Genomic DNA, 21,390 nt, shown 5'->3' with positions numbered 1-21,390 from the left:
AAGTTGTTTTGTTCCATTTATTTGGTGTTGTGCAAAAAACTGCTCTAAAATAATCCTTTATTTGTTGATATTATGTGTCTGTAAATATCATTAGTCTGAAAAGGAGCAAATGTTGGGGTCATTCTGCGCATCTGTCATTTAACTCTAAAAAACACAAGTAAAACACATGTGAAATATCAGTTTGGAAAGACATTTACCACTGGTCCTGTTAACACTGTACATTGTGCCCATTTTATAATTGCATAATGGGGTCATTGCGCACAATCCACAGTGATATCCCAAACTTTTTTTTTGCAATAAGACCTGCCATTTGAGTCTTCCCTTGAAAATGAGTCGTCTTGCTGTAATGTAGATAAATAAAAAATAAGTAAATAAACAAACTGCATGTTGGAATGCATGAATGTCTTGCCAGCATTGCTCTCTCTTTTAATCATGCTTATCTCTTGTCTACATATGCTATAAGAACCTGAGTGTGCAAAAGACATGACGTAAACAAGTAAGAGCTTTTCTGGAGAGCCTAATGACTTTTATCTTCACTTCTCTGTAGGTAACAGGTTAAGCTTGATGTTGCACCTCTTGTTACCCTAATGGGTGGAGTTATGTTTAGAGATAAGGTTATGGTTAGGTTGTTCTTCTAGCTCCACCCTTTATGTCAGGCTCTGCAATGAGCAGCCTTTTTTCTAACGAACGTCTCCTTGAACAGCAAATGCATCTGGCAGTATTACAGGCTTTATTTATAATTTAGTTTGAAGCACTGAATATGAAGCACATCTCAAGATTATCAAAATGGATCATGCTCTTATACTGTATAGTAGCAGCTCACTCTGTCCTTCATTATTTTTTCAGATGTGTTTACAGTATCAAAGAATAGCGATACAGGTATATTTGTGAGAATATCTAACAATAAAAATTTATTAAAAAATTATAGATTTGTCTTTTTATGTCAACAATCATTCTAATATTGAAGTAAAAAAGTACATTTTGTAAAATTTCCTACTATAAATATGTAAAAACATCATTTTTAATTTGTAATTTGGATTGCTAATTGCCCTTTAGTTGGACAACTTTAAAGGCAATTGTCTCAATATAAATTTTTTTGGAACCCTCTGATTTCAGTTTTAAATATTGATATCTCAGCCAGATATAGCCCTATTATAACAAACCATACATCAATGAAAAGATTGTTTATTCACACTCAGGTTGTGTATAAATGTAAATAAATATTGTCCTTATGACTAGTTTTGTGGTCCAGGGTGATTTGAACATTTTCCACACACAAAAGAGTTCTGCACATGCAGTGGTTAAAAGAGCACTGAATTTGTTTAGTGGACATGTTTAGTGTACATGCTTACAGAACCAGAAGACCTGTGCCAAAAGAAATATTATTACATTATTATTTCTAAAAGAAAAAAACAATAAAGGAGTCCAAATATAACTGATGTAAATTTTGAATTTAACAGGTGTAATAGCAGGCACAGTGATGGGCATGATGCTGCGTTATGTTCCTGATCTGGACACAAACACTCTCATGATGGTCTCTTTTCCTGGAGACGTCCTTATGAGAATGTTGAAGATGCTCATCCTGCCACTCATCATCTCCAGTCTCATCACAGGTCAGTTCTTATTCGCACATGCTCCGTCTTTTACTTGTTCAAATACAAAGGAGTGCCCACAAAATGGCATTTGACTGTGTTGATGCAATAGCTTTCTCTTCTTCACAGGTCTGGCTGGTCTGGACGCTCGCTCCAGTGGAAGAATGGGCACCAGAGCGATGGTGTATTACATGTCCACCACAGTAATCGCTGCTGTTTTAGGTGTCATCCTGGTGCTGGGAATTCACCCTGGGAACCCAAAACTCAGGTCTGGTCAGGTCAGCTCCGCCCCCAGAAATCAAGAAGTCAGCAGTTTGGATGCCTTTCTGGATCTAATCCGAAACCTCTTCCCAGAGAACCTGGTCCAGGCCTGTTTTCAACAGGTAAATCATTGTGTTTGTGCTGTGAAAAGATTTACATTGAATAACAAGATCATTTACTATTTACTTTGGTTTACCATGAACCGGAGCCCCACATACCTCAAGATATCATGGATGAGACTTACAGTTAAAAATAGAATTGTTAGGCCCCCTTTAATTGTTTTTCTTTTTTAAAAATTTCCCAAATGATGTTAAACAGAGCAAAGAAATTTTCACAGTATGTCTGAATATATTTTTTTTCACTGGAAAAAGTCTTATTTGTTTTATTTCGGCTAGAATAAAAGCTTTTAAAGTCAATATTAGTAATTTTTTTCAAATAAAGTCATTTTTTTTAAGTCAATATTATTAGCCCCTTTAAGCTATATTTTTTCCGATAGTCTACAGAACAAACCATTGTTATACAATAACTTGCCTAATTACCGTAACCTGCCTAGTTAACCTAATTAACCCAAGCATTTAAAAGTCACTATAAGCTGTATAGAAGTGTCTTGAAAATATCTAGTCAAATATTATTTACTGTCATCATGGCAAAGATAAAATAAATCCGTTATTAGAAATTACTTATTAAAACTATTATGATTAGAAATGTGATTTAAAAAAAATGTACTCTCCGTTAAACAGAAATTGGGGAAAAAATAAACAGGGGGGTTAATAATGCAGGGGGGCTATTAATTCTGACTTTAACTGTACCTGTTTCTGATGGCTTGTGGGCAATTTTTCTCCCTCTCCAGGAGCCTGTTGCATAAATCATTCTAAGTTATAACTTAATTTTGACAGAATGTTACAAACTAAGTTACAAACTAATTACACTAAGTTACAAATACGTACTACTAAATATTATTTGGATGCATCAGCAAGCCAGTAATAGCTTAAACATATTGGATATCTAGTGTGGACTCTTTGTTCAATTCTACCTCAGAATGTTTCAAATAATTCTTCATAAATGGGCGTGGAGCTCTGCCAGGTTAAGGGAGGGGAGTGGGCGTGACTCACTCCCCAATCTCACAGATTCTATCATTGTCTTAATTGATGCTCAACACATAAATCTGTTAAAATCTCTAAATAAAGTAAAACCAATGTTTCGTACAGCTTTAACATTTCTATTTAAAGGACCATGAATGAAGTGTGTCGAAGCATGCAGAGTAATTCAGCGTGTATATAACTGAAACATGAAGATGAGACGTATCAAGTAGCCCTTTTTTTTAAAACAGCCAATAGCGGTTTGTTTATATCACAGCTAAGCCAAAGCCATTGAGCATAAATCCGCATTTGACAGATTAGGATGTACAGTCTAATAGTATTGCCTGTCTAACTATTCTCCTTCAGATCTTCTCCATATCCCTTTAAAATCAAGTGTTCTGTGTAGAATTCAAATGGGCTCCATACATTTTGAATACAGTCCACTCTTTAGACTGTTGCAGACTAACAGTGTGAGCAATTTGCATGAGAGAATGTGAAACCCAACATTTTTCACTACAATGTAAAGCATATTTACTCTGTCTATATTATGTATATTTTTTTTGGAAAATGATGCTCAATATTTGGTATTATTTGCATTAGAAACCAGTTTTACATTCGCTGATTCCAAGAATGAATTAATTAAATTTTATCCTATATGCTCTCATGGAGTTTTACAATGCTATACAGGAAAGATGACCCAGTTGCAGCAATGAACTAAACAATTGTGTTTATTGACAAGACACATGCAGACAGATGAAGGTTGACAGTCCTAACAGTAGGGGCAGTAACACGCAAGGAAACTAGTGGCAGAAACGAGACAGCGCTTGAATCAAAGGCCAGCCAGGAGTAAGAGCTGCAGTGAGCAGAAGCAGGGCTTGATACTAGGGGATTACTGTAGCAGCATGCACACCAGACTGGCAGGCCAGAGAACTCAATGATCAGGGGGAGCAGGATCAGGACTGGTATCAACATGAGACCAGACAGAAAATATTTAGTAATAATTATCCATGGAAAATAATAAATCTAACTATTTATAAAAAAGAAAGAAGAAATTAAAGATACAAACCATATTAAAACTAGATACGATTCGACAAAATTAGGGAAAGAGATAAAACAGAAAAATAAAAGAACAAAGAATGCTATAAATCTGTAATCTTGAACCAAAACTGAAATTAAACAAATTAAATGACAACTCAAATCTAACAACTAATAAAAGACAAGAAAACACAGTAAAATCTATTACAATGGCCAAATCTAGACGAAGACTAGAACACAAAATAGAGTTAAGAACGCATGGAACAAACAGATAAAAGGATTAGCTAGGGATGGCTGACATAAAACTGACATTTTGACATGGTATTCAGATCTCAAAGCGCAAATATTAATTTATAAAAAATAAAAAACTGCTCCGAAGTGTTTTGAAATACCCAGGTCACGCGACTAAAGCAATTTAATGGATTGGGACATTTTACAAGCTTTTCGAAACTTGACATACCTGGCAAATCTGCCTTTGATTGACAGGGTTGGAAACAAAAACACAACAGCAAATAACCTAGTCGACAGTGTGCCAACACATAGTCCAACTGCACTGCAGGCAAGTTTGAGTTCTGCAATTCAGAAATTGTGACTTGATGCCTTTTATTAATGTTATCATAATGTTTCTACGACCAAAACAATACATATTTATTCACAAAGAGTTCATCCGGATGTCAGACTGATGTTAAAACACATTACAAGTTTAGAAGAACACACACAAACACACGTTCACTCATTTAATTTAATAAAGTTGACTGTAGGGCTTTACAGTGTATAATTGCTTTAACCTGGATTCGAACCAAGCATGTCTACACTGACTGTCACTGTCAAGGCAGATTTTAAAAGATTTTGAAGCCTTGACACACTTGTTTTAACTGTTTCAGTGTTTTATGAAGCCTCACTCTGCCAAACACTAGAAATATTCAATTCAATTCACCTTTATTTGTATGTAAATTGTGTCAAAGCAGCTTTGCATAGAAGATCATAGTAGATTGAAACAGTGTAGTTCAGTTCAGTTTAGCTCAGTTCAGTGTGGTTTAATAATCACTACTGAGAATCCAAACACTGAAGAGCAATCCATTGATGCGGCGCTCAACAGATCCCGAAACATGCAAGCTAGTGGCGACAGCGGCGAGGGAAATAAAATTCACCAATAGCAATCAACAAAGCAATAGACAAGAACAGGCAAGGATGCAAGATAAGTCAGTTCATGAATCCACATGGAACACACAGTAATAAATATATGGGGGACAGAGCACATGTGGCACAGGTGAAAACAATCAGACTAACAAAGTCTAAATAAAGGGGTGTTGTAACAAAACAAGAAGGCAAGACAAGAGGAGCACATGGCTAAAGGCAAAACACAAACAAAGGCAAAGTCATTTAGAAAAACACAGGACAAATAGAGAAGTCCCTGTCATGTAGTGAGGTTCATATTTAGTAGTAAAGAAGCATGTGTTCTTCAATTTAATCAAATACATGGAAACTTTTGAGTACTTATTGGATCAAAGTACTTGAGTTGTAATAAACATGACTGCAGTGTGTATGAGAGTGATTCCAAAGAATCAACTAAGGAGTTCCTTCCAGTAAATATGTTTGCTATGTTTGGGAATATTCTTTTACTGTTTTGCACTATGAAACATAAGACACAAGTTGTTTACTACCAAAATATATTTATTGGGCTATTAAAAACATACCTGTTGAACATAATACATCTTAAATTAATTCATAATTTGTTCATTTTACTTCACTTGTAAGACAACATTCTGCAATGCAGTTATATGAACACATGATGTACGTATGGTGTACACTTTACATTTAAAGCTTTGTTGTACATGTTCACATTTTATCATTTTGTTCAGAAATATTAAAATAAAATTAAATTAGAAAGATTATCATTTAATATAGAAAATTGGCTGCCAGTAGCCTTAAATAAAACCAAATGTTTGCAAGCATTATAAACATGTATCTTAGTTCCTCTCACTTAAAAACAATTGCATTTAATATCATCCAGGACAGAGAAAAGAGTAAAAATGTGAGCTTTAAACAAAATAATTATTGCTCTATTCACTATAAACAGCAATTATTATACAAATTGTGTGAAATTGATTGCTTTACCAATCATTCTGCATCATTGCAAGTAAACTTTGTGCATGCTTGTTTTATTAATGTAATAGAATTATGTATTTTGGAATATAATTCCTTGCACGTTTCAGATTATACTAAATATATGCAAAAAATTTGACCATATATAAACCACAAGCTAATTTAACGTTTTTAAATGTGTTACATGTATTATTTTTTATATGTATCCTAATCAAGTTATCTGCAAATGTCAATAATAGTAAATCTAGACTGAAACATTATATATATATAAGAGTTTGTACAGTTTTGTAGAATCATCATCTGTTTCTTGTTTCTCTTTTCAGGTTCAAACAGTGCTGAAGAAAGTAGCCATTCCAGTCCAGAACCAAACTGAACCGATCCTCGTCAATAGGAAAAAACTAGAGCTGAAATGGGGAATGAATGTTTTAGGTTAGCCCTCAGTCTGTTCTTTTCTGTGTATGACACAAACAATGCAGCATAAATGACATTGCACCTTTTCCCCTCTATGTTGTAAGGTTTGATTGGATTCTTCATCACCTTTGGTATTTGCATGGGGAAAATGGGAGAGAGAGGAAAGCTCATGTCTGATTTCTTCAACATCCTCAATGAGATCATCATGAAGATGGTGTCCATGATCATGTGGTCAGTATTCTGCTGTCATCATAAGTGTGTCCAAATTATAGTTCCCCTTCGGGGGGAACTTCAGCACTATAAGTGGATTTGATTGTAAAATCCACGCATTGGGAGGTTCGGTTCAGAAGCTACTCGTCTGAAAGAGTATTGAACGGGCCAATTAAGAATGAATTGGCAGCGCAAGCCTGCGCAGGTGAGCGGCATAAGCAATCAACTGAGTATATAAGCTCACCTGGCGCAGCAGACGCTATCCTTTTCGCTTCAGAGACTTTCTGATCGAGTCGATGAGGGTTCCTCCTGCTGTGACCAGCGATTCTGAGCGAACGAGAGCATTCTCCCGGTCCAGAGTGTGTACACGCAGTGGCAGACGGTCGAGCTGGGTTTCTCCCTTGCCTGGCGTTCTTTGGGTCCGGTCCTCCAGAGCGGTGCGTATAAAGTTGCAAACTTCACAGAAAGAGCAACACAGTCGTGCAGCACGTCCTTATCAGGACGGCGCTCCGACTGTGCGTTTCTGGATGCGGTGGTTTCCTGTCCTCGGATGATGGGCGCGGGCACTGTGTTACATGTCTGGGGGTCCAGCATGTTAATGCGCTGCTCGCGGGCAGTTCATGTCGTCATCGCGATGCCATGACTGTTGCGCAAGATCGCGGTTAGCCTTTGCAAAAAGGCGAACCACCCCAGTTGTCCCCTGCTCTGCAGCGGGCACTCGGGCAGATCTGAGGGTTTCAGCAAGAGATAATCCGTCGCCCACGGGCCCGCGGACCTCCCGCTCCTCTAAGCGCTCCATCCAAGCTTCGGGCGGAGGAAGCGATCCGTCTAACAGATGGTAGCCCTTACGCCCGATGACACCGGAGACCAGATGTCCACCGCGGCATCGGAGGGTGGGCTTTCATTGTCCGATGATGATCCAGACCCGCTCGCCCCCTTCGGGCTGGTGAGCGCTGTCACTACGGATCCTGAAACGGACATGTTAGCCGTGCTTTCCCGGGCTGCTTCGGCCGTGGGTTGGAGATGGTTTATCCCCCAGCTCCGCGGCCGGACCGACTAGAGGGGCGTTCCCTTCTTCCCGGAGGTGCACAGTAGGCTCACGCGGTCTTGTAAAGCACTTTTTTCTGCTCGTGCTGCGTGTTCCTCCACCCTAACCACTCTTGACGGTGAAACAGCCAGGGGGTATGTGGCGATTCCTCAGGTTGAGTGCGCGATGGCGGTAAATCCGCGCGGCGCCTCTTCTTGGCGGGGTCCGCCTCGTCTCCCATCCAAAGCCTGTAAGTTATCTACCTCCCTCGGAGCTAGAGCTTACATAGCTGCGGGCCAGGCTGCTTCCGCCTTGCATGCGATAGCCACCTACCAGCGCTACCAAGCGCAGGCGCTGGCCGAGCTGCACGAGGGTGGGTCCAACCCAGGCTTACGAGCTTCGCACCGCCGCCGACTTAGCTCTTCGGACTACTGAGTCCGCTGCGTGTGCGTTGGGGAGGACGATGTCCACATTAGTGGTCCAGGAGCGCCACCCCTGGCTGATATGCACAAAGTCGACAAAGTCCGCTTTCTTGACTTCCCCATATCCCCAGCCAGGTTCGGCGACACTGTCTGTGAATTCACCCAGGAATTCAAGGCGGTGAGAGAGCAGTTGGTGGGTGATGTCTTATCGGCGGTCCGTAGCCCGCTCCGCCCGCCGTGCCATTCATACCTGCTCCTCGCCGAAGGCGCCCGCCTACGAGAGCTGCTCCGCCCCCGCACACGCCTAAGGCGAAGCGAGCGCGTCGGGCACCTCGGAAGCAGGCAGCCCCCCTGCCCAGAACGCCGCTAAGTCTGGCAACGGACCGCGAAGCGCCCCTGGGACAGGCCATCTGGAGAAGAGGGAACTTGCTCTTTCCCCGCTGGAGGGCGGGGCCCCATTTCCAACGGCACTTTTTACTGCCATGAAAACATTATGAAAGGGCACTTTTCACTTCCCCAGATGTGACAGCCCGAAATCTGCCAGTCTGGGACGCTATGCTTTCTAGCTTGCAGATTCGGTGCATTTCGCCAGTGGCTCACGAGCGCTGGGAGGACGGTCTCCTTTCTCCCACCCCTCGAGCCTCCCCTCCGGAGCTCGGGTTTGGAGTGAGAGCAAATATCTCACCTCCAGCTTTTCCGTGGGACCCGCGAGCTTCCCGGATCAGCACACCCACTCCGCGCTGCCCCACTGCTGGTACGTCAGCGATTGTAGCGATGAGTCCATTAGCGAGAGCTCTGCCTGCCTGGTTAGCGCGGGCCAGCTCTTCGCGGTGGCTCATACGCACAATCAGACTCGGCTATGCGATTCAGTTCGCGAAACGGCCCCCCAAGTCACGGGTGTGTATTCACCAGGGTCAGCCCCCTGTCCGCCCCTGTCTTGCGAGAGGAGATTGCTGTCCTCCTGGCGAAGGATGCAATCGAGCCGCTCCCTCCAGCCGAGATGGAGAGCGGGTTTTACAGCCCACGCTTCATCGTGCCCAAAAAGAGCGGTGGGTCACGGCCAATCCTAGATCTGCGCGTTTTGAACCGCTGCCTGCACAAGCTGCCGTTCAGAATGCTCACGCAGAAGCGCATCCTCCGGTGCGTTCGTCCTCTGGGTTGGTCTGCAGCATTAGACCTGATGGACGCGTATTTCCATGTCTCCACTCTTCCTCGCCACCGACAGTTTCTGCGGTTTGCGTTTGAAGGTCGAGCTTGGCAATACAAAGCCCTCCCCTTCGGGCTCTCTCTGTCTCCGCGGGTCCTCACCAAGCCCGCGGAGGGTGCCTCAGCGCCCCTTCGGCTCGCGGGCATCTGCATACTCAATTTCTTTACGACTGGCTGAATTGCCCTCTCTTTTGATTATGCACAGAGTTGATTATGCACAGAGACAAAGTGCTCTGGCACTTCCACCTGTGGGGGTTTCAGGTCAACCGAGAAAAGAGCAAACTCGCCCCCGTGCAGAGGATCTCTTCTCTCGGGCTGGAGCTGGACTCGGTCACCATGGCAGCGCGCCTCTCCGGAGAGCGCGCTCAGCTGATGCTGTACTGTCTGAGAGAGCTCGACAGTAAAATAGTGGTCCCACTGAAACAATTTCAGAGGCTCCTGGGGCATATGGCATCCGCAGCCGCTTCATGCCGCTCGGATTATTCTATATGAGACCACTTCAGCACTGGCTTCACGATCGAGTCCCCAGACGCGCATGGCACGCGCGCGCACACCGAGTCTCTGTTACTGCGCTGTGTCGCCGCGCCCTCAGCCCTTGGAGCGACCCCTCGTTCCTACAGGCCTGGGTGTCTCTAGAACAGGCGTCCAGTCTTGTTGTCGTTTCAGCAGACGCTTCCAACACGGGCTGGGGGGCTGTGCGTTGCGGGCATGCGGCTGCGGACCTGTGGAAAGGTACCCAGTTGCATTGGCATATCGCCTGGAGCTGTTGGCAGTGTTCCCCGCTCTCCACCGTTTTTTTCCGGTGTTGGAGCGGCAACACGTGCTGGTCAGGACGGACAGTACGGCGGCGGTGGCGTATATCAGCCGTATAGGGGGTATGCGCTCTCGCCGCATGTCTCAGCTCGCCCGCCGTCTGCTCCTCTGGAGTCATCCGCGGCTGAAATCGCTGCACGCCATTCATATTCAGGCAAGCTCAACCGTGCAGCCGATGCGCTCTCACGGCAGCCTTGCGTCCTGGAGAATGGAGACTCCACCCCGAGTCTGTTCAGCTGATATGGGCGCGATTCGGGGAAGCCCAGATCGATCTGTTGCTTCCCCCGAGATCGCTCATTGCCAGTTGTTCTTTCCCTGACCGAGTGCTCTCGGCACGGATGCACTGGCTTACAGCTGGCCTCGGGGCACGCGCAATACGCGTTTCCCCCAGTGAGCCTGCTCGCGCAGTTACTGTGCATGGTCAGGGAGGACGAGGAACAGGTTGCTGGTTGCGCCCCTCTGGCTCAACCGGACCTGGATGTCAGAGCTCTCCCTCGCGATAGCCCTCCCCTGGCAGTCCCTTCGAGAGAGCACCTACTCTCTCAGGGACAGGGCACCACCTGGCACCCTCGCCGATCTTTGAAGAGATTTTTAGACGCGAGGAAGACTTAGGTAACCTCCGATTGCGGTGGCTAATACCGTCACTCGGGCTAGAGCCCCCTCCCCGAGCGCGCCTATGCCCTGACGTGAAGTCTATTCACTGAATGGTGTGTCTCTCGCTGAGAAGACCCCCGTAATTTGCCAGATCAGCGTTGTGCTTTCTTTACGCCGAGAGAAGTTGGAGAGCAGGCTGTCGCCCTCCACACTCAAGGTTACGTGGCTGCCATCTCCGCTCTCATAACGCGGTGGCTGGCAGCACCGTGGGAACGCATAACCTCATCATCCGGTTCCTCAGGGGCGTTAAGCGAATTAATCCACCCCGCCCCCTCTCATGCCCTCTTAGGATCTCGCCCTCGCTACACAAGCCGCGTCAGATCCCTTCGATCCTCGACTCAGTATTTTCTGTCCCTGAAGACAGCTCTGCTGGTCGCGTTGATATCGATTAGAGGGTCGGGGACCCGGAGGCATTTTTCGGTCAGTGACTCGTGCCTGTAATTGGGCTGGCTTCTCTCACGTATGAGACCCCGCCCGCGATATGTGCCCAAGGTTCCTACCACTCCGTTTTAATACGAGGTAGTGAGCCTGCAAGCGCTGCCCTCGGAGGAGGCAGACCCAGCCCTTATTTATTGTCCAGTTCGCGTTTTGCGTATTATCCGGACCGCACTCAGAGTTTAGATCATCTGAGCAGCTCTTCGTCTGTTATAGCGGTCGGCAGCAGGGAAGTGCCGTACCGAAATAAGTTCCCACTAGATTGTGGATGCCTTTCTTTCACTATCAGAGCCGAGATGAGCCGCGTCCCCCGAGAGCGCGTGCGCACTCCACTCGGAGCTTCGCATCCTCTCGAGCGCGCGCACGCGGCGCCCCTCTAACAGACATCTGTAGAGCTGCGGGCTGGGTGACACCCAACACATTTGCAAGGTTTTACAATCTGCGAGTGGAGCCGGTTTCCTCAAGGGTATTAGGTAACCCTTGGTGATTGAGGAAACAATTCGGTAGGGTGTTGAAACACGCTTGCTGCGCCATTTTCCCTAACACGGAGATACGTGCGCCTTTTTATCTGTCAGTAAAGTTCCCCGTCAGGTGAGCCCTGCAGATTCCTCCGTGGCCCCCAGCACTGACTCAGCGGAGGAGTCACTTGCTGGCCCACTACGTTGTAGGTCTGCCCGCTGGTCAGCCCGCGTTTTGGGTAAAGGTGCCTGCTATGCGTGGTCCCCACTAGGCGATCCCATATGCTTATTCAGCCACGGTTAAGTCCCCCCCCCCCTGGGCGGACCCGTGTCTTCCCTCCCCGCTAACCACTCTTTTGCTATGCGTACTCCCCCTTTTTAGGGCTAGTCCATATGTAAATTCTGCCATCTATCCCCCCTTGGGTAACGGATGGCCTCCGCAGCGTCCTCCCTATCGGGATTGCACGCTTCCCAACGTACTGTCGTATTTTCCTAGAATTATCTAGATGCTCACGACTTCCCAAAAAATATATATAAATCCGTAAAACTTCTGTTGAAGTAGGATAAATTAGGGCCAGGGACACGTTGGAGGACCGCGCCCCCCATGATGTGGGTGCGTCACGCTTGCTTGACTATCTCCTCATCGGGGGTGTTGGTAAGGTGCAGTCATTATGGCGCTTTCAATGGGCTCCCAATGCGTGGATTTTACAATCAAATCCACTTATAGTGCTGAAGTTCCCCCCGAAGGGGAACGTTCGAGGTTACTAAAGTAACCCTTCGTTCCCCGAGGAGGGGAACGGAAGCACTATACTCCGTCGCCATAATGACTGTCCCTTAGCTGTTGAAAGTCTCTTCAGCTTAAAAAGGATAGCGTCTGCTGCGCCAGGTGAGCTTATATACTCAGTTGATTGCTTATGCCGCTCACCTGCGCAGGCTTGCGCTGCCAATTCATTCTTAATTGGCCCGTTCAATACTCTTTCAGACGAGTAGCTTCTGAACCGAACCTCCCAATGCGTGGATTTTACAATCAAATCCACTTATAGTGCTTCCGTTCCCCTCCTCGGGGAACGAAGGGTTACTTTAGTAACCTCGAACGATCTGTTGTAACTGAAACAAATGAAGTTTCAATCAAATACATTTTTCTCATCAAAGTAATGTAACAAAATTTGTTGTCATGACTTTTTGTCAGAGCTTAATATCTCATGTCTGAATATTTTTTGGAGGTTTGACTGTATGTCAGGCATATTCAGTGGTGCTTATTAAAATTAGAACGAGAGAAATGTGTAGCGTGTGTGGAAGAGTGATGGGAATTTGTCAGCACAGGAATCTAAGAGAGAGCAACATCATATTTGTGTTCCCATGAGTAAATGTGGGAGTTTAATCCTGGATGTAATACATATCCCGACACAGAGACCGCAGACAGATACCCACACGCTGGCAAAGACAGACATAGCCAAAAGCAGGGAGAGTGCTTACTGTATGAATCATGACTACAGAAATGAAATGCTTGATCTTTAAAGCCAACAGGCCGTTTTACAGCACAAGAGGAGCGAGATGGTGGGAAGGAAGATGTTCTTTCATATTCCATTTTTTAGCATCAAAAGAACAAACACGAAATAAGTAAATACCCCAAAACAAAAGCATATGACAACAAAGACACACTTGGATGATTCCAGACCGTCCCATCTGTAACTAACTGCGCTCTGTGTTTTCCGCTCATAGTATGTAAACTGTCTAAATGCTACAATAAACATCATCTGTTGCTTACCATAACACACGGTAAAATATTTATACATGGTTTTTTAGATTTATTAAATTCAGGCCCCAGAAGAACTAAGATCTTCTAATATGCCGCTTAAGTTGCGAAACAGGGAAATATGATGATGTTCCTGTGTAAGATTTTGACTAAAAGCAAAAGCAGAAATAGGAGTCAATTTTGTTCTGTGGGGAAAAAAGTTAATGAATTTTTTTTAAATCCATGTAAAACTAAATAATTGACCTGCACTGTATTTTGTCTTTGCTCCAAAGTTTTTATAAGACATACATACAAAAATTAATTCAGAATATTCTATCAAATACAATTAATTAAATTAAATTTGATTTGATTCAAGAATTAATAAAAATATACATTAAACTATTAACTCTCACAAAGGGATTGATTGATTGATTGATTGATTGATTGATTGATTGATTGATTGATTGATTGATTGATTGATTGATTGATTGACTGATTGATTTACTGATTGATTGATTGTCAAAAATGATAGTTAAAAATTATATGAAAACTATATAAATTTTAGCTTTTATTTTCTATGGCTTAATGCCAAACAAAATTCGAGAACAAGAAACAATGGCAAGTAATCAGAGCTTGATATAAGGGCTGGGCAATACATGAAAAGTAATCGAAATCAACATTCTGAACCTATAATCAATCAAATTTTTCCAGGTTAATTTTTTTCCAATAGCTTTTCCTACCGTGTGTTGAGTCACGTGACCTTGCTTTGTTAAAGCTGATTTAAACTTCTGCGTCGAATGCACGGGTATGGTCCGGCGCAGCCTTAACAAACACGTATACCTCTTAAAGCACCTCACAAAAAATGTAACTTCACGTCGCACGTTTGCACTAAATTGGCGATGATTGGAAGCTGCGCCAGAGATGCCATGAGACAGAAAATTTTCTATTATGATGTTCAATAATAACCATGCTTGTTTCCTTCAATTATTTTAAAATTAAGTAATGCACCCTTCATTTAAAAATCTCTCACTTGTAATAGGTAAACATATTTACTCTACAAAACTTGGCAGTGAACTATGATGCCCAAAAAAATTTAATTTAATCGTAATCGAGGTAAAATATTCAATTAATTGATATTTTGATTTTAGGGCAAATCCCCTGGCCCTACTTACTAATAATGTTTTTTTGACATGTTCATGTCCAGCCTGCGCTTATTGCTTAAAACTTTTGAGATCTGTTTTAACAGAGCTGCCAACTGAAATAAATAATAGTGTTATGTGTTGCTTACCATTAACATTTTTTGCCCATTATCTACTGTGGGTAGTGGTCATGCTAAAATTGACCTTTAATTTCTAATTCATTATTGGCTATACAAACAATAGTTGCCTTCATTTTTTCCTCCAACATTGTTTAACATGTGTCACGTTCCATAACAAATTCCTGCATTATAGTGCAGCTTAAAAATGACTAAATAAATAAAATGCACTGGTGTGCAAGTCTCAATAGATAATTTATTTCAGAAATATTGTTAAATAGATATTGGTATACCTAAATAAGATCAAATGTTTTCACTATTAACGTGTTTTCAGTTTCCCTTCTCCACAACACTTGACATTTAACAGCATTCAGAACTGAAATGTTGGATAAATAAAATGGCAAAGTGAACAGAACATCAAATATTATAAATGTCTGATCAAATTTATTTAAATGGAAATGTTCAGTGCAAATACTCGCTCTCATTGTCTCTCAGATGTTTCATATTCAATTAATTGCATATACATATTATTCCATTGCACATGAATACACAAGTATTGTCACTCGTATAGTTTTGAATGGGGAACAGTGTAATGGTCGATATGGCGAATGAAGCCCCGACTGCTAGTACAGAAGCCAAACAGTGATCAATATAGACTGACGTTACTCTAGGGGAAAAGCTTGCACCAGATGTGTGCTTGCACGACAAGTTTTGTGGAATCTCAGCGAATACTTGCTTTACAGACATAGGAAATATATCCACATAAAGATTGAAAGCTGTACTTTTAGATGAACTACAGTTTAAATCGAACGTTCTCTGGTTTTGTAATCTGTATAAAAATGAATACAAGCTACAGTCCGTCCTGTTTAATTGACATCACATGACAGCAACTACTCAAACGCCCACAAACTTATAAACAAAGAGTCGCTATCATTACTGGAGGAAATTCGCCATCAAGATCAAGATGTGAATAACTTCAGAAGAGCAGCGTGATCAGACGATCATTATTCAATGTTTGATAATGTGTAGAATGGCCATAAAAGAGGTTGGTGTCGTGATCTCGTTGCTTTCGAGTGCTCACGCGCATTAGCTTGGGCATCCTGAAAAAATGCAGATTTTGTTTGATTAAAACGTTTAGAAACTAAATTTATAAGATGGATGTTGCTTAATTTGATTAGTGATTAAAAATATGTAATGTAATCATAAGCTTGGCAAATAGTTTTGGAGAGTTTAATGTTTCCCCAATCAGACAAAATGCCCAAGTATACAGCCCAAGAGGAGTTTCAGAGATGGTCGCCGCGTTAAATGGCTTGCCTTAAAGGGACTTTGATATGAGTCACTTTTTAATATAAGTTACATTACATTTCAAGAGAACAAAACTAAGATATGCATATTATCATCTGTCCTCAGGTACTCTCCAGTTGGCATTGCCTCCCTCATCTGTGGTAAAATAGCTGCCATCGGTGATCTGGAAGTGGTGGCGAGACAGCTGGGCATGTACATGGTCACAGTCATCGTCGGACTCATCATTCATGGCGGACTTATCCTGCCAGTCATATTCTTCGCCGTGACTCGGAAAAATCCCTTCATGTTTTACTCTGGTATCTTCCAGGCTTGGATCACTGCTCTGGGAACGGCCAGCAGGTACATATTACTCACATCATGGTGGAATGGGTCTGGCAGCACAGACTTAAGAGTTAAAGGTCACATTTGAATGAAATATGATACTGGAATCTATCTCTGTTTTACATATAGCACAGCCAAAGCACATTCTCATACTCAAAAATGATGGTTTATACTGGTATGTGGTCTAAGATGTTTTAATATAAACTCAAACATTGCCCTTAAAAATCAGATGGATCACTTGTTATGTTTTACAGCCACATAAATCATTTGCGTAATCTAATCTGGCCGAAAATGAAACACTTTCTGATATTGTCCAGAATAGAGGAATAGAATGATTAATCAGTCTAAATGGACGAGAAATTATGAAAACATATTTTAGAGAGTTGTTTATGAATAAATCTGGGATTACATCTGTTGAGCCAGACCATTTTCTGAATGTTAAACCAACTGTCGGTTTGGCACAGAATATGCATGCAATCCTTTCGATCTTTTTCTTTTATTAATTGAAGTAATTACTTTTTTGGACTAGTATTTTGTTTGGGTAGTATTTAAAACAACACATTTACAGCTGTTAAACAACTTTTTCCTCAGTGCTGGGACGTTGCCAGTGACATTTCGTTGTCTGGAGGAGAATCTGAAGATTGATAAGCGTGTGACTCGTTTTGTGTTGCCCATTGGAGCCACCATAAACATGGATGGCACTGCACTCTATGAGGCCGTGGCAGCCATTTTCATCGCCCAGATGAACGACATTGCCTTAGATGGAGGACAAATCATTACTGTTAGGCAAGTCTCTTTGAAACTGGACAAACTGTGGCTGTGATAAAACTTTCATCAGAAAAGTCACATTCAACTAATGTTCAACTATTTTATTTTATTTTATTTTATTGTTTTATTTAATTTTATTGTTTTATTTTATTCTATCTATTTTATTGTTATTTATTTTTTGTATTGTTTTGTTTTATTCTATTCTATTTTATTTTATTTTATTGTATGCTTTATTTTATTGTTTTGTTTTATTCTATTCTATATTTTATTTTTATTGTTTTGTTATGTTTTATTCTATTCTATTTTTGATTTTTTTGTTTTGTTTTATTCTATTTTATTCTATTCTATTCTATTTATTATTTGATTTTTTTGTTTTATTCTATTCTATTCTATTTCTTTATTTTATTTTATTTTTATTGTTTTTTTTGTTTTATTCTATTCCAATTTATTTGATTGTTTATTTTTATTGTTTTGTTTTATTCTATTCTATTTTTATTATTGTTTTGTTTTATTCCATTCTATTTTTTTAATTCTATTTTTATTTTATTTTATTGTTTTGTTTTATTCTATTCTATTTTATCTTATGCTTTATTTTATTGTTTGCTTCTATTCTATTCTATTTTTTATTTTATTTTTATTGTTTTGTTTTATTTTATTCTATTCTATTCTATTTTTGTTTGTTTTATTCTTTTATTGTATGCTTTATTTTATTGTTTTTTTATTCTATTCTATTTTTATTTTAATGTTTTGTTATGTTTTATTCTATTCTATTTTTTTGTATTATATTTATTTATTTGTTTTGTTTTTTATTCTATTCGTCAATTTTTTCTTCCAGCATTTTACCACCTCATTTACATGTGCATATTTATTGGTGGATGTGGTTTGCCAAGTACGATGCAATCCTGGATTAACATCCATGTTGATCTGGAACGTTATCGAATCCATACTTAATCCCTACCCCCAAACCCAACCCTTATTAATAGGAAATAATAGTCAGATAACAATCATGTAACCCTAACTGTAAACCTAAACTTATCATAAACAGTAAACATCCCTTAAATCTGATTGGCTGATTGGAATGTTGTTCCAGGATCAACATTGATGTTGGTGAAATCACACTGTAACGTTTCCTTTATAATGCTGGGGTGCCAGACAGTATCTCACTGTCAAATAAGTCAAACAAAAAATAACAATATAAGCTGGAAACCTTACAAAGGCCTGTTAAACTTCATCAGTGTTATTCCAGATTGCCTCACTTTTGGCTGTAGTTGAATCCCCTCTCTTTCTTTCTTTCTTCTGCAGTATGACAGCGACTTTAGCCAGTGTTGGAGCGGCCAGTATTCCCAGTGCAGGTTTGGTCACCATGCTGCTGATCCTGACCGCTGTGGGCCTTCCAACTCAAGACATAAGCCTTCTCGTCGCTGTCGACTGGCTCCTGTGAGTTCAAGCATTTCTGTTTAGTTTATGCAGCGAGTCGTCGCTTACATTCCCCGTGCTGGTTTTGTGTGTGACTAATTATCAACTGTTCTCCTAAACATAAACAGCTGTCCTGAGCTGTTCTGTATCAGCTTGTAGAGCCTTATGTTGTGTGTTTGCCTTCAGCGACAGAATGCGCACCTCCATTAACGTGGTTGGCGACTCTTTCGGGGCGGGCATTGTGGACCACCTATCACGGGCAGAGCTTGCCGTGATTGACGGGGACATCCCTCTATCAGACGAGGAGTTTGTTCCACCTCCGCCACTCCTTACTGAAATAGACCTCATAGACCCTCTCAAACCGCCCGAACTGCCCCCTCGCTCCCCGCGACCCCCCAAGCTTAACCATCATGCCCCATCTCTGACCCCTTCGCAGTCTCAGTCTCACTCCATCCCGCATTCGCCCCGTTCGGTCCGCTCTCCATCCCCTCACTCCATACGCTCGCCCTCCCCACGCTCCGTCTGCTCTCACTCCCCGAGGCCTTTCCGGACGCATTCCCCTCGCCTTTTACGCAGGATGGAGCCTGGATACTGCGCCCTGCCCACTCACGACAACCAGGTGAGCCTATCACTTTCTCTAATTATTTGAAAGAAAAAGGTAGAGATATTATATTTGACTTTCTAAGATTTCTCTTTTTGAGCTTAGTTTGTTAGGTATTAGGAAAGTGAATTGGTCATAAAGACATAGCAAAATTTAAACTTAAAATTGAAACTCATTATTTACTTCATGTTGATTTGTTTCTTCTGTGGTACACAATTTCACTGTATTTCTTATGCATAAAAGTGAACACATAGCTTGTGCTCTTTATTGCAGAGTCTTCTAAACATCTTCTAATAGAGGTTGTGTCATCAGATATGTGAAAATTTTCAGTGATTAGCTTAATTTAGTAATTCTAAATTACTTGTTAATACACTCTAAAAATCTATTTTTTTTCTATTTAAATAAAATGTGGAGCCAAATAGTTTAAAAATGTGTGTACACACATAATGGAGTATTCTACATGATTGCTAAATAAATACTAACAATCAGTGTGCAAATTATACATTGAGAATCAGGGGGGTCAACTGTTTTGGTTAGTTTGTGTAATACATGGTTCAGTCATTTATGTATTTATTTTTTTGTTAGATCTGTTGTATTAATGAAATGTATTTAAGTTTTCAGAGTTTTGATGAATATTTTGTGTATTCTGACCTCTGATTTGCTATTTCAGATGTTAGTGTAGGTCAAACTACAAACTATGTGTCTAATTTGACATTACTTTCATGCTAAGATCGCACATTTTTACGAGAAAACAAAGTGTTGTGAACACAATGTCTGTCTATGCTCTAGATCTGCCAGTTTCAGACTTTTTTTCAATAGACTGATTGGTACGATTATGCATTCACAATAGTTTGAACCGTTTTAGGTATGTTTAAATGCATATTTACATCATCTATTATTTTAATTATTAGCATTATAATTTAAAATGCAGATCAGAGTAAAAATATTTCTCAGTATTAAAGGCTTGCCCCCCCCCCTCCCCCCCCCCCCCCCCCCCCCACACACACACACACACAACTTGTTTTGACGTCCTTCAGGGGGAATTAGGCGTTAATTAGGTGGGTCAATCCCTCTCAAAGCCTCCTGTAATTCACACCCTGCTAACAGTCCATCTACAGTGCACATGAGGGCTTTCCACATAACTTCTCATTACACCCTTTTTTGTCTCGTCAGATATGCAACGCTCTAGTCAGATGCCAATTGTATCATTCTCAAAATCTGTTCAAATACAATGAATCTGTTATCTGTACTGTTATACTTCATAAATATATAACATATACAGTTGCAATCAGAATTATTAAACCCCCTGAATTATTAGCCCCACTGTTTATTTTTTTCCTCAATTTCGGTTTAATGGAGAGAAGATCTTTTAACACATATCTAATCATAATAGTTTTAAAAACTAATTTTTAATAAAGGATTTATTTTATCTTTGCCATGATGACAGTAAATAATATTTTACTAGATATTTTTCAAGACACTTCTATTAAGCTTAAAGGTTCAGGACACCCCGGAGAACTTTTTTTTATATTAACAGATGTGTGTGTGTTGAGCATCAGTTAAGACAATGTTAGCACCTGTCAGCTTTAATTGTGGGGAAAACTGAATAATTTTGAGCTTTTGTCAGCTAATTTCAGCTTCCGGGTTTAAAATGATTTTTGGGGTGGGATCAAAATCGGCGACATAGCGCAGTACTGCAAGTACAATGATGACGCGTCGGTTTCTCATTATTATTCATAGCGGAGTTTTCTTATCCTATGAGAAGAGCCGGCTGCTTAATTATTCATGAGACCTGCCAGACCTGCCAGTGTCAAGCCCGAGCTGAGAGACACGGAAACCACGGCACAGTATTTAGCCGTTCATGAAGGCTCATATGCGTTTGTTTCCATCATCCACGGGGTTTGTTGCATGTTTTCCCCCGCGATCTTGTCAGGGCCAATCATACAGCAAAGCTATGTGTGTGCTGCTAGCATTTTTGTCGGGAGAGCAGCACGAGAATTAGAGAATGGCGAACGCAGTCTTTTATCAGGAGTTCGTTCAAATTCAGACACATCGCCGTGCTGCTGTGTTTGCCTAAATCCTCCAGATTACCAGCAGGGCTAATGGTTAAAATAGACAGGTCAGGAGACCTGCTGCACTGAGTCTGCTGGATACGGGGATTGAGGGAGAAGTCCTCATTTATAGTGTTTACATGAACACACATCTTTATAATGATATAAATTGTGGTTGTCTGTATATGAAATTAGGAATAACAAATGTAGCAGGGCATTAAATCACTGT

At 41.4% G+C, this 21,390-nt stretch overlaps 1 protein-coding gene across 7 annotated transcripts in view; it reads left to right on the top strand.

Annotated features, from left to right (window-relative positions):
• The window catches only part of slc1a9 (solute carrier family 1 member 9), an 84,896-nt gene that overhangs the window by 33,261 nt on the left and 30,245 nt on the right, over window positions 1-21,390 (top strand). For 6 of the 7 annotated variants that reach the window (XM_087241986.1, XM_087241987.1, XM_087241985.1 and 3 more), the window contains 8 exon segments: window positions 1,461-1,613; window positions 1,722-1,975; window positions 6,397-6,502; window positions 6,589-6,715; window positions 16,110-16,343; window positions 16,917-17,111; window positions 18,396-18,530; window positions 18,696-19,128. In XM_087241986.1, the coding sequence (XP_087098112.1) occupies window positions 1,461-1,613; window positions 1,722-1,975; window positions 6,397-6,502; window positions 6,589-6,715; window positions 16,110-16,343; window positions 16,917-17,111; window positions 18,396-18,530; window positions 18,696-19,128 (1,637 nt within the window). 7 annotated transcript variants of the gene reach the window in all.

Source organism: Danio rerio, chromosome 3, assembly GCF_052040795.2.
Source record: "Danio rerio strain M-AB ecotype USA chromosome 3, GRCz13ab, whole genome shotgun sequence".
NCBI classification, from domain to species: domain Eukaryota; kingdom Metazoa; phylum Chordata; class Actinopteri; order Cypriniformes; family Danionidae; genus Danio; species Danio rerio.
Note: the sequence above shows the minus strand (reverse complement) of the source record. Positions and strands in the feature narration are given on the sequence as shown.